This window comes from Cyprinodon tularosa, unplaced genomic scaffold, assembly GCF_016077235.1.
Source record: "Cyprinodon tularosa strain WSP-4 unplaced genomic scaffold, ASM1607723v1 ctg343, whole genome shotgun sequence".
In the NCBI taxonomy this organism is placed as follows: Eukaryota; Metazoa; Chordata; class Actinopteri; order Cyprinodontiformes; family Cyprinodontidae; genus Cyprinodon; species Cyprinodon tularosa.
In genome coordinates, this window is record NW_024039056.1 from 1,149,048 (window position 1) to 1,162,953 (window position 13,906).

General features: G+C 38.5%; 1 protein-coding gene across 3 annotated transcripts in view; it reads left to right on the forward strand.

The window, feature by feature from the left end:
- LOC119789671 (arginyl-tRNA--protein transferase 1) overlaps positions 1–13,906 on the forward strand; it is a 70,863-nt gene that overhangs the window by 13,189 nt on the left and 43,768 nt on the right. Inside the window, exons 6-8 of one of the 3 annotated variants that reach the window (XM_038294672.1) lie at positions 2,141–2,337; positions 6,348–6,476; positions 10,888–11,016. In XM_038294672.1, the coding sequence (XP_038150600.1) occupies positions 2,141–2,337; positions 6,348–6,476; positions 10,888–11,016 (455 nt within the window). The remainder of the gene's footprint in view (positions 1–2,140; positions 2,338–6,347; positions 6,477–10,887; positions 11,017–13,906) is intronic. The other 2 variants (XM_038294670.1, XM_038294671.1) reach the window with 2 other exon arrangements.

Here is a 13,906-nt window from a genome sequence, read left to right on the forward strand (position 1 = left end):
AAACAAGCAGGCCTTCTGTCTGCAGCACTGTTTGCGGTCAGCTACAATTTGGGAGAGGTGCAGCTGAGCATCTGTGGAGGGGGCGGGGACGTCTGGACCCGAGGTATTGCATTGCACTCATTGCACTGATTTTGTACAGTATTTTTTATGCAAAGCCTTTCAGAATCTATAACGCAGGGATATTATGACTTTTCAGTGACTGAGGTTTTAACAGGAATAGGTGGAGTGCAACTTTTCTACTTCTGTTATTTGCGGTAGTTTCTCAAATAAAATGCATAATGATATTACAGCTTTTATTGATTTATTTCAAATTTGAAACATAGTCTAGCCTGTAAGGTAAAAAAAAAAAGAACCAGTTAATCAAATCGAAACGCATCGTGGTGTATTCTTGAGTAAGTCAAAGTCAAAAAGCCTTTATTGTCATCATATTCTGCAACGGATACAATGAGATTTGGGAGTATCGAAAATAATCGAAATCGTTGGGTCAGGAAATCGATACTGAATCGAATCGCCATGATGGGTGTGATTTACACCCCTAGTTCCATGGGTGGTTCCCCAGTGGTTCCATGGGGGGGTCCCCAGCGGTTCCATGAGGGGTTCCCCGATGAATCCATGGGGGGTTCCCCAGTGGTTCCATGGGGGATTCCCCAGTGGTTCCATGGGGGGTTCTCCGATCATTCCTTTGGTGGTTCCACAGTGGTTCTATGTGTGGTTCCCCAATGATTCTATGGGGGGTCCCCAGTGGTTCCATTGGGGGTTCCCCAGTGGTTCCACAAGGGGTTCCCCAGTGGTTCCATTGGGGTTCCCTGATGATTCCATGGGGGGTTCCCCAGTGGTTCCATGGGGGTTCCCCGATGATTCTATGAGGGGTTCCCCGATGATTCCATGGGGGGTTCCCCAGTGGTTCCATGGGGGGTTCTCCGATCATTCCTTTGGTGGTTCCACAGTGGTTCTATGTGTGGTTCCCCAATGATTCTATGGGGGGTCCCCAGTGGTTCCATTGGGGGTTCCCAAGTGGTTCCACAAGGGGTTCCCCAGTGGTTCCATGGGGGTTCCCTGATGATTCCATGGGGGGTTCCCCAGTGGTTCCATGGGGGTTCCCCGATGATTCTATGAGGGGTTCCCCGATGATTCCATGGGGGGTTCCCCAGTGGTTCCATGGGGGGTCTCCCGATCATTCCTTTGGTGGTTCCACAGTGGTTCTATGTGTGGTTCCCCAACGATTCTATGGGGGTTTCCCAGTGGTTACCGGTGGTTCCATTGGTGGTTCCCTGATGATTCCATGGCGGGGTCCCCAGTTGTTCCCTGATGATTCCATGGGAGGTTTCCCGATGGTAGAAGCCAAGAAACATCCCTTCATAGAAAAAAACAAAAACTGCTTTCTTTATGGCTGCTCATACCTTTCATGTTTCCCTTGATTGCATTTTTAATAAATTAATAATAGAGAATATAGATAACTTTGAGTCTTGTTCACTTGATAGCAAGTTCTAGAGAGAAGTGGGATTAAAAAATTTAGGGATAAATTTTGATGTTTTTTTTTTATTTGTGCCTCTTTTTGGCTACCAGTCAAAACCAGTCAATTGAATACCTTCCAATTCTTAGGAAATTGTCATTTTATTGCTTAGCCAAGTAATAAATGTAAATGCATCCTTTAGCAAACTGATTGTTAAAGAAAGATCCTGTTTTTAGCCTATTTTTTTTTTTTTAGATTCTACAGGTCTTAGAACTAGATTTAATACTGGGTTTATGATTATAGATTACTCATGACTAAATAAGGAAGGCATTCATATTTTTACATTTGGTTACAAATGTTTGAATAGCTTTTTTCCCAAAACGACTGAAATCCTGTTTTTAAGAATCTGCTTTGGGTTTTTGCAAGTTTTTTTGTTGTTAAATAAAAATGAAAAAACAAAAGACTAAACACAAGCTTTTACTCAAGAAGAAGTTCATGTGACCTGCTGACATTTTGTAAGGTGCTTTTAATAACTGGAGAAAGATCAGATTTTTTAATTTTAGAAAATCAGCTCAGTGGGCGGATGACAGTTCTTCCATGTGGGGAAGCAAAACAAATAATATTGTTGAATATTGTTATGATCCAGTTATTCTAATCCGCCTCTTTGGTCTCCTCCTTCTGGCGCAGGGATGGGAGCTGATCCTAGCCGGCCGCCCTGCAGAAAGGCCAAAGATTTAAGAAAGGAGCGGCGTCTTCAGAAAGACCAGATCAGACAACAAGGCGATGGAGTCTCATCTACTAATGCAGCCAATGCCAACCAACCCAAAACACTGGAGGATTTCATGAGCGAGTCTTTAGGGGAGAGCTCCTCTCACCGCCTCGAGGTGAGCAGAAGCTTTGAAGCTCGCACTTCTTTTAAGCATAATTTGTGGCTTGGAATGATGGTCCAACTTCTTTTCTCTCCTTTTTTTTAAATATTTTTAAGAAATAACATTTTTAGTAAAAGCCTCTTCCTCAACCACAGTGACTTCACAATGTGTTTATATCTGTGGAGGGAATAGCTGAGTGGAAAAAGCAGATGTTTCTAGTTTCAATTCAACAAAATGACAGACGAACCACACAGACTTATGAATTTTTAGATGATATTAAAACCACTAAATTGAACTAAGCCAACAAGAAAAGACATTGAAGTAAGCTTTCAGGAGGAAGCATTTTGATGTAGACTGATTCCTGGCGAAGGCCTCAGACCAAAGTTAGTAGCATAATGCCAGATTTGGTCTGAGGCAGATTTAGAGCCAGATGTTGTAGCCATGCAGACTGGATCTATTTCCCATCTCAAGTCTTTTACAAGCATATCCCAATCAATACTTCTAAAATTCATTGTTTTAGCCCGCATTAGTAATTGAATTTCCCTAAATAGATACTGGGCATCTCAAAGGAAGGCCAATTTATGACTTTTGGGAGGGAAGTTATTTTATATTTGTTCCCTTAAAAACAAATACTCCAATACATATAATCTATTTAACCTTAGATTTCGGAATCTTTGACTCGGTTAACACATTTTTCATTTAAATTTTATCTTTTTTACCGATTATTATTATCGGTATGGATTTATTGGCATGTCTTGCAAAAAGTAAAGAAGTTATTAACAATAGATATATAGGTCATCTTAACCTGTTACCTCAGCCTGCTCCTATGTACAGTTACAGCAATAACACCTAAATAAATTGGACTCAATAAAAAGGACCTAAGTATAAGGAACTAAGTTTATTGTGCCATCATGCAGTAAGGATGATAACAGAAATAATTAAACCTCCAATCAGCTCTTTGCTAGAGAAATGAAGCAAAGCTTTCTGGGTAGTGTTACTGTAAAATAATGCAAATTGATTTAAGGTGTAATGAATCTGGAGGCCATCGTGTCAAACTTATGAAATGTTTTTAGAATAGATAGGAATTTGATTAACCAGGTCCTTTCTTTGAAAAAAAGAAAAAAAAAACTTTATAGTTTTTTGTTTTTTTTACATAAAAATCTATAAGAACATTAACAGGAAATAAAGTTTAGTTTTAGGCTTAAACGCAGGTGTAGTTCTATCTTCCACCACCAGGGTTCACTCTGACAACATCAAAGATCTTAGGCTCTGCATGGAAACTGGAACATTCCACAGCCTTATCCTGAGAGTCCTCCACTGTTTTTGTAGTTTTGTCATATGCTTTTTGATTTGATCATTTGTCGTAACTTAGCAATGTCTCGGCTTTTTCCCTAGTATTTTAAATCATATGTATAAACAAAAAAGTCTTGAGGATACACTTTAACAGTAGCATATATACTACCGTCAAATTTAAAAAAAATGAAAAACCCTTTCTGTTGGGAAAACATGTTTTGACAGATGATAAATATTAAGGATTATGTGAGGACAGGGCTTAATTATTTATATGGCGTCTGTATCCAGGAGGATCAGTGTTTTGCTTTGGCTGTAGGACAAAGATGGCAAGTTTTTTATATGAGAGTCTGTGTCTGTTATCCAAGTCAAACAAACCTTGAGTTCAGCTTAGCATCCTGTTCTTCTCAGATATTCATGTGGCAGCATCTCTGTGGCCAACAAAAGCTTCCAAACGAAGCAGGTCTTAATTAAAGGGGAACCGTAGGATGAGAGACTTTTCTCTCCCTAACCTTATTCTGATCGTTTCTTTTTGTTTAGTCTAATTCCTAGAACTGCATTGATGATTACGGTTAAAAATTAGTCTGTGTGTGTTTGAACATAATGGAATAGACTGTTTAAAAAAGCAGAGGCCATTAGTTGGCAACATCTTTATAGTGATCCGGCATTAGGATCTTACTCTACTGAGTCTGTAGAACAGGATATTATAAGAGGGGAGTGTTGGCCTAGTGGATTGGGCGTAGAGCTTGGAATCCTGAGGTTCTGAATTTGACCCCACTCCCACACACTGCCGCTCTGGGTCCCTGAGCAAGACCCTTAACCCTCCACACTGCTCCCCAGGTGCTCCACGATGGCATCCCACTGCTCCCCAACAGGATTAAATAGGGGTTAAATACTGAGAGTTCATTTCATTGCTCTGTACTTGTGACAGTGTAATGACAATAAAAGCTGTTCTGTCCATCTATACTGTCTATTTTATATTTTTATATATATAACTAGTATATGATGTAATCAAATGATTTAATACTAACTTACCAGATTAATTATTCATTAAGTAGTCATTTTAGGAAATTTAGTTTTAAAACTGCCTGATTGGCTTTACTTTTGAGACTGCCATCCTTGTTTATCGTTTAGTGTGATATGACCAAAAAACAATATATTATTATGTTACGGGCTTAAGTTGGTTGATGTTTGGTGTCATGGTCTTAATAGCTTCAATCTGAAGATTAATTTTAACATAATCTTGAAAGGCATCCCTTTAAAAATTGTTTTGTAGTTCCTTTGAGTTTTTTTTTTTTATATATATGTATTAATGTAGTTCAGTGCATCACCAACAAAACAAGTGCTTATTGTTAAGGCCTTTTTCATTCTGGTTTCATTTTTAAGAAGTGGATTAAGCATCACTTTTACTTGTTTGTTAACTTTGTTGGTCAGTAATTAGTTGCACCCACTCACTGGTTTCCTACAGACAACTTTTGGTTTCAACTAGAACCTAAAAACTCGATGAACATGGTGAAGTCACTGAGTTGAGCTTATGCTTTTTCTCTGATTTTGGTCTGCTGTCGTGTACAGTCATGTTAAAAGAATGTCCTCGCTTATCATTAACAGGGTTTTTAATATAGAAATGACTAGGCTGTAGATTCATTGGGTATTTTCTGGCCTGACCGTACCCAAATAGCTAACTTAACTAAAAAAAAAAAAAAAGGAAAAAATACTGATATCTGTTTATGGTGTTCTGAAATTGATTCTAGGTCCAGAATTTTCTTCCTTCAGTTGGTTCCTATTTTTCTTTACAGCATGTTTATTTACATTGTAGCAGGTCGTGCCAACTGGGTCAGTCTACTGAACGACTGTACGTAGCGACTATGTTGGCTGCTGCAGCCCCCAGTCTGCCTGTTTCATATTACCCGATCTTTTCGTTGTTCTCAGCCAGCTGTCAGTTTAAAAACAAAACAAAAACCAGTTTAATAAACTTGTTTTTCAGTCTTTCAGTTGCTATTTAAACAGTGCAATACCTTATATTTTAAGTATGTTCTATCTGCACACAGTTTATAGGAAAAATCCAAAGCGACTTAAAAATTAGGAAATGCATAGAAATATATGACAAGCTTAATAACCAGGGAGTTTTATTAAAAGAGTGTGTTGATATGAGGAAACTGCTCTGCAAGGAATGTTTTTTTAGCTGGAGCAAGATGTGAGTTACTGTGTCAAATAAATGTGGGCCACACAGACTCAGAGTTACACCATGATATTTTGTGCATTTATCGTTGCTGTAACAATGAAAGTTAAAATGAGTTATTCAAAGCAATAGATTTCATATTTGAGTTTAGAAAAAAAACACTGATTGGAATTTATCTTAATCACATTTTTTTTTTTTTATATACGATACAATGCCCATCCAAAAAGATTTAAATCAGATTCATGTTCAAAGAGACAATGATTTCATATAGAAAACTAATGGAATTGAATTTATGTTGTGAAAACCTAAGATATAATATGTAAAACTCAAGATTTTAGAGGGAGGGGGTGTTTTCTTTTAACAATGACTGTATAAGACAAAGTCTGCTTCGTAGTAAAATACTAGCTCTACCTTCTGCAACTGTTGCTTCACACCTTACCTCCTCTTTTATTCATGTTTTTATTTCTTTAAATCCTTTCAATAACCCTTTATGTTATTTTCAGCATGTTTCTTCTGTTTGGATATTAACCTGTGTTTGACAATATTCTTTCTGAAGGTGAGGCTAGTGCGCTCCAATCCCCCTAGCCCGCAGTTCAAAGCCTCTTTCGACGCCTCCTACCAGGTGTACAAACTCTACCAGATCGTCATTCACAAGGATCCTCCTGAAAAACCCTCCGAGAGCCAGGTCAGAGAGTGGCGGCCATAGGTCAACCCTCATCTACCTTAGGGGGGAAGACAGAGGGGTGGTAGATCTATACTGTTTTATCTTATTTTCCTTTGATCCTTTAACATATAAACAAATCTGATGTCAAATTATCAAAATAAAAAACTGCAAAAAATGCAATTCAACTACATTAGAACATTTTAAATTTTATAAGATACATTAGGTTATAAGATGCAATGTGAGGACAAAACGACCGCAACAGTTTCTATAAGAAAATATTTTCTTTAATGTAGTTGTCGTCATTAATAGAAAAAAAGCTTATCTGAACCAACCATGTTCTATGTAAAAATATAACAAATTACCTCACAGAATCATGAATGAACAGAGATTCCCACAAAAGCTGAGCTCAGATTCATTTGTCACAGACAGGCCTGATTACAGCCTGCCCTGAGAAATCAAGAAATCCCTTAAATAGAAGCTGTCTGACCACATAGCGTAGGCTTTAAAGTCTTACGTAAACACCATCCCCTAAATGAGGCAAATCCAAGAACAGATAAGAAACACATTCGTTATTCTGGGAAGGGTTATACATCAGTTTTTAAGAATCTAAACCATAGAAACACGGTGTGATTAGGAAAAAGTAGTGAGTTTCCAAGTTAGTCGAAGCTCACATCAGCATCTTATCCAAGAGTTTAGAAAATAAGTTGGAACAACAAATAAACTCTGCAGGCCTGATTTATCTCAGTTCTAGCTAGAGTTAATGATTCAACAATATGAGCGGGAGAAAGGGCAAAAGGTCATCCAGCTGACCAAAAATAACACAAAGGCACATCTGGTATGTAAGAAATGTATTTGGATCGATTGGTAAGTTCCTGCTACTTGTGACGCAAGGCTAATAAACATCATATGGACATTCAAACATTCATGATTTCAGGTAATTGACTGAACCACAAACCCGTCGCTGTGGCTGAATTCAAATGAATCTGCTAAGAAGAATCAACTAAGGCCCCGTCCACACGAAGTCAAAACGAACACGAAACGCTGATATTTTCCAAAACGTTTGTCGTAAAGACGGAGACGTAAAATAAATGTGATCGTCCACACGAATGCATGAAAACGCTGCAAAATGTATGCCAGGCCTGTAAGTGGCGCTGTGGTGCCAAAGCAAAAATAAGCGACGAAATGCTGGGCATGCGCACTAATATTTATACATGGTTGCCCTGCGGGTCCATTTTCGTGGTTAAGTCAAATTCAGGTGCTGAACTATGTCGTCGATATTGCTCTGTTCTTCCTGGAGATATTCCAGAAGAAGAAGATTCTGTTGTAAGCCCGACAGCAGGGTGAGTAGCATTAGCAGCAACCATTCAACACAGTACGGCGCCATTGTTGTTTTGATACTGTGTCGCGCATGCGTGTTTAGAGGCGACGCTATGACGCATGCGTGTAAAAAAAAAAAAAAAAAAAAAAAAATGCGGATAGAGCTTAAAGATGGAAACGCGAAAACGGCGTTTCAAAATCTTCCCACTCTGAAGGCTGAATAAAAAAAAGATCGTTTACAGACCCCGAAACGCCGGCTTCGTGTGGATGAGTGGCTGGTTTGGTGAAAAATTTGTGCGTTTAAGCCAGGGTTCGGCTTCGTGTGGACGGGGCCTAAAGGTGCTCCACAGCCAGAGGGGAATTTACCATTAGGCAATAGTAGGCAGCTGCCTAGGGCCCCAAGTTCCTGGAGGCCCCATAAACCTCTGTTTACATGTATGGTTAATGCAACTATTCCTTATTTGTGCACATTAATTATGTTTTTGATAAAAATCCTTTCTCTAAAATGTCATCAGAACACTGATAATATTAAGTGTGTCTAAGCCCCCCCCTTCAGTGTCCACCATATTGGATCAGTCCATTTGCTGCACATGTTCAGAAAGGTCCAAACAGACAGCAGCAAACCATTTGAAAACAAACCATCCAAAGAGCAGTGTTGCCAACTTAGCGCTTTAGTCGCTATATTTAGCCACTTTTCAGTAGGGATGGGAATCGAAAACCGGTTCCTGTTCAGAACCGGTTCCATATTTTCCGATTCCATGGCATCGTTTGGCAGCTCGCTGAACGATTCTTTTTTCGATTCCCGCAGCACCAGAGCCTAAAGCGCCGGCTCTGGGCAGCACGACTTACGTCACGTTTTTTACGCAAGTTACGCATTTTCGATTCCCGCAGCACCAGAGCCTAGAGCGCCAGCTCTGGGGAGCACGACTTACGTCACTTTTTTTACGCAAGTTACGCAAGTTGGAAGAACTATTCGAGGAGGAAGACAACGAGCTGCGGTCACTTTGTGAATCAAAGCCCCGTCTTTCCTTAGCCCAGAGGGTAGATCAGGAAATCCAGCTCTATAAAAGCTTGCCCTCCATCCCCTGCAGGGATAGCGCCACACTGTGGTGGTGGAACAAGCAAGATACGCTGCCCTTGCTATCTGGACTGGCTGAAAACTACCTCTGTGTGCAGGCTTCCTCCACCCCATCTGAGAGGGTGTTCTCCACGGCTGGAAACACCTTAAGCGCTGAAAGATCCCGTATCCTTCCAGAAAAAGCAGATATGCTCATCTTTCTGCAAAAGAACTGTTAATTTTCCCTACTACTGTTTTATAATTAGTATTTTTTGTTATTTAAAATTTGTTATTATCCCATCATTTGTTATTAGACATTGTTGGTTATTAAGTTTGTTCTTGTATATTTATTTTTCATTTAAACACAGATGTTACTCCAGTTTCACATTTCCTGTGGACATCTTGATCTTGTTGATTTTGTAAGATTGTGCAATAGTTAAGTAAACAAAGTTGATGCTGATAATCAAACTGTTTGTTCTCCTTTTTTCCCCAAATTGGAATCGAAAAAAGAATTGATAAAGAATCGAATCATTTCATAGAATCGAAAAGGGAATCGGAATCGTGAAAATCTTTTCAATTCCCAACCCTACTTTTCAGACCCCTCTAGCACTTTGATTTCTAAAAAGCTCCTAGCGCCAAATCTAGAGACTTTTTTCTGCTACTGGAGACTTTGGAGACAACATCTAAAAGCAGCGAACTCTGCTCTCCAGAGCAAGTAGATTGGTAACCCCGCCTCCTGCTCTGCTCTATCTTGTCTGCTGTCATGATTCATGCAGCTATTATTTCATCCAAGTGAAAATGGAGAACAGATAAGCAGATCATGGCTTGTCTACAGTGAAAAGAAGGACTGGGTTATTTACTTTGGCCTTTTTGGAAACACAGGAAGGAGCAATCAGCTAAGTGAGCTTAGTGCTTGGAAAAAATCTTTCATTCCTTAAGAGACAGCATGAAAAGTCAGCTGAGTACAAAACATAGAGAGGAAAACAAGAAGAAAAGGGACAAGAAGAGAGGGACAAAACCTAGAACAGATAATGGATGTCTATTCTATTAACATTTCTCTATCTGTAGAATGGGGCTGTTTTATGTGTTGTCTTCTCCATTCAGAGGGCCCCCTGCCTGTCTTTGCCTAGGGCCCCAAACGTCCTAAATCCGCCCCTGTCCACAGCATTATATAAACGGATTGATTGCCAACTGTTCCAAACATCATAGTAGTTGTTGCCACCAAGGGTTTCACTAGCACCGACTTGTAAGGGGAATCCCTTGTTCACATAGGGCAAGGTTGGTTTGGATAACTTTTTATCTCTTGATAAATGTTATCATAAATTAAAAACTTCTTACTTAAACAAATAACCTTTTTTTTTCTAAATTTGTATGATGATGCTAAATATTTAGGTGTGACAGAGAAAAAAAAAGTCATTGTTGAGAGATGTGGATGTCTAAAGCCCTTTCAGTGCATAGATGCAGTTTCAGTTTAAAATCGTCAAGCTTTGCTAAATAATCTTTCTTATCCAACTGGAGTGTCGACTGAGCTTTAAGAAAGGAGAAAGGTGAGCAGAATTTAAAATCCCTGGCAAGTGTAGTCACCATGATTCATTTTTTAAGGATTTTTTTGTTTGTTTTTGGTCTCTGGAATCGTATAAGATGATGTTTAGGTCCGTCAGAAGTGATGCGTCAAGAATATCTGCTGTCCTGGACCCCGACACCAATTACATCATGTTTCCGGTCATCTCTGAGCGATTTGAGTCAAATACCGGGTAGTGCACTAGCCTCACCCTCAAGTTTCTCATCAGTCTCTTAGAATCTAATTTCAAGCTTCCATAGATGTGCTTTGTGCCAAACTTGGTCATTCAAAGAAGTGGAACTGCTTGAAAGCCTGCTTGAAGGACTAAGAGACTGTTCTCCTTCTGTCTGAAGACATTAAAGCCCTTGTTTGCTAACTGTACATGCGTTCATTCTTTATTGGTTTGTTTTCTACTGTTCACCACCTTGGAATTCAATGTAAATCTTCATAAACCCCAAACCCCTCCTCCTTGTCCTCTCCACACCTTGTGCTTGAAGGTGAGGCTAGTGCCGGTGAACTTTGAGGACCCCCAATTCGCTGCGTCCTATCAACAGTCAGTGGCACTGTACGCCCGCTACCAGATGGCCATCCACGGTGATGACCCAAGCGAATGTAGTGAGACTGAGGTACTGCATGATTATTATCTCGCACAGTTAATAGGAAGTCACTGAATCTTTGCAGCAGTATCCTACCGTTTTTAATTTACCTTGTAGATTGTTATTAAAATCAGACATTTTAATTAGACCCAACTACGATCATTATTGTATAAGGCATCATAAATGTTGTCTGTGCCGACAGGAAGGTAATAAGAAGGTGATGGACTTCCCTGTAAGCACTCTGCTGAAATTATCATCACTGTTCATTGTAAAAATTAGCCTAGTTTGTCTTTTCATGCAAAGCTGGAAAATCCTTGCCTGTTTATTTGCATCTTTGGTAGAAATGTTTAAAAAACACAAACGAAATGGATTAATCTCTTAATACAGTATCATCAAAGACTAGGAAAACTGGGAGGTAAAAAACAAAAAACATATGGTTTAGTTTAGAGAAGAGCATGGAAGAAGATGCAACAGGTTTTGGATCATTGTCTGGATGAGAGACCCAAGGACGACCTGATATGAGGGAGAAACTCTGTCTTATAAAAGCATCATACTTTTCTAGAAATTCATATTTTGTTGTAAATCTGACCTTTGCCACGTTTTATTTAGTTGAAAACATGGCATTCTTCCTCCACTGAATAACATACTCTTTATTTGGACATATTTTTTGTGTTCAGTTTGAGATGTGTTCAGTTTGAGATGATGCTGCCGCAGCAAGAGATCAGTTTATGTTGAGGCTTTTAAAGATCTCTATTAGGGACAATAAATGGGGCTTGTTAACTTAATTAGATTACCACATAATGAAAAAAGGAGAATCATTTTGTAATTTTGTGGTATGTATGTGTTTAAGTCTCATGTTAAAAGTCTAGAAGGTTTATCCAGTGTGGAGAAAACCCATCCAGCCTAAGTGGGGCCTCTGTCCCTCTTGGGTGGAAAACCACCTTCATCCACCCTTCTGCCAACATGCTGCAGTAAATATACTAAATTCTCCTGCTTGTAAAAGTAAGGTAATTAATAATGGAGGCTGTCAGTTTGGGCAGACTGTGTCAGATTCCTTTCTGGTGCCATAACACTACCTCTAATAAAAGGTAGCTTGTTTTAGTAGCCTAAACTCCAAATATATATAACATAAAGGTGTGGAGCTGCATCAGTGACTCTGCTCCCTGGAGGTTTTCCACACAGAAAGTTTTTTTTAACATTTATTTAATTGGTATTCCATGCTGGATATGTTCTGAATAAAGAGGTTTATAAAAGCGTAGGTTGGACTGGGCTTTAATCACTTTTATAAGCACACCTATTCATTTTAAAGATGGATACCAGCCTGAATTGTAACATTAGTTAAAATAGAAAAAAAGCACAAGCTTTGTATGAGACCATTCATTCTGTGTCATAACATGTTCCCACTTTAATTGGTAATACGTGTGTTTTAATCTGTCTTTCCATTGCGGGAAAGTTTTTCCAAGAACCAGGGTCGATCTCTAGATCAGAGGAACAAGTTTAGCAAAGTAGAAAGTTATGTCAAAAAAATAATCTCCATTAGAGGGAGTTTTTTTTGTAGTTTTTCCAGCAAAGGTCCAGGATTTGAAGACCTGAAGTCCGAATCGAGGACTAAGGCCTCTCTACATGGGTCGCACATGAACTAATGAATAACTTTTGTGTTGCTTCTCTGAAAGATAGTTTTAATTCTTGGATTCATTTATTAAAAGGTGTGAAAACTTGTATGTAGGGAAAATCTATTTAAAGAAAGTGCAAAGGAATTTGGGCTGCAATTTAGCAAACAAAACATGCAAATTTTTTTGCATGTGCGCCTTCATCAATATGTCTATCGATTCTTATGATCAAATGTAAACTCTTACCTCATGCAAAGTTTTAATACGATTTGCATAAGCAATTTTTGTGGTGCAAAACTTTGATTTATTGTGTTTAAAGTTCTTTTGCACAAGCACTTCTTTGGAATCTTTGAAGCTTATACTGTTAGGTGTATTTTACTTGGTCTGTTTTTGACCATTACACATTTAAAAATAAAGACAATGCCTCTAAGATTTGTTTTTTTAGCGACGTGTAATGCCACCTTGTTTTATGACATATTTGTACCAATACAAATCATAGCTCTCAGAGAAATCTTAATACTGTTTGAGTAAAACTGCTGTAAAGTGTAAAATTCAGCTGACATTAAGCTTAATTCAACTTATTTCATTCTGTTCATTCATTATTTGTTATATTTTGGAAATCCTGGGGTAATAATTTAATCGAAAAAGCTTTATTGGCAAAATGTTTTCAGTGTACAAGGAATTTTTTTCAGTGAGAAGTTGCAACACAAAGACAAGCAAACATGCAGTTGACATAAATAGCATAAAATATAATTTGGAATAAACAGACAAAGGTCTGTATAAATGTTATTAGAGTAGAGAAGACCATTGCAGCTCTGGTTTTTGGTTGTACATCACTAGAACCTGTTGGTTGTGGTGATGTGCAGTTCTGGAGGGAAGGATTATTTCAGCTAATCGCCTTCTATGCAGAGAAGGTCATCGAAATTATGAAGTATTGCAAGGCTGACTTTTATAACAAATCATGCATTAAAAGAAATTGTTTCCAAGTATTTGTATTACCGTAATCAGGTTGCTTGAAAATTCATGTAATTGATTGCATCAGTGAAATGTACTTACGTTTGTTGCAGTTACCTATGCATCTTGGCTGCATATTTTGCAACATGGGGTTAATTTAACAAAACATTTAAATTTGCACAACTAATTTAAGATCCAATACAGTTAAAACTTCACACGTCAGATGACTTGACTCAGCTTTTTTAATGTAACCTGAAGGAATCGACCACAGATACGTACCTGCTGTACTGGTACAATTTTACAGTTATTTATTTATTTTTTTTTAAATCTAATTTTGGATTCTGATTTAGATGATA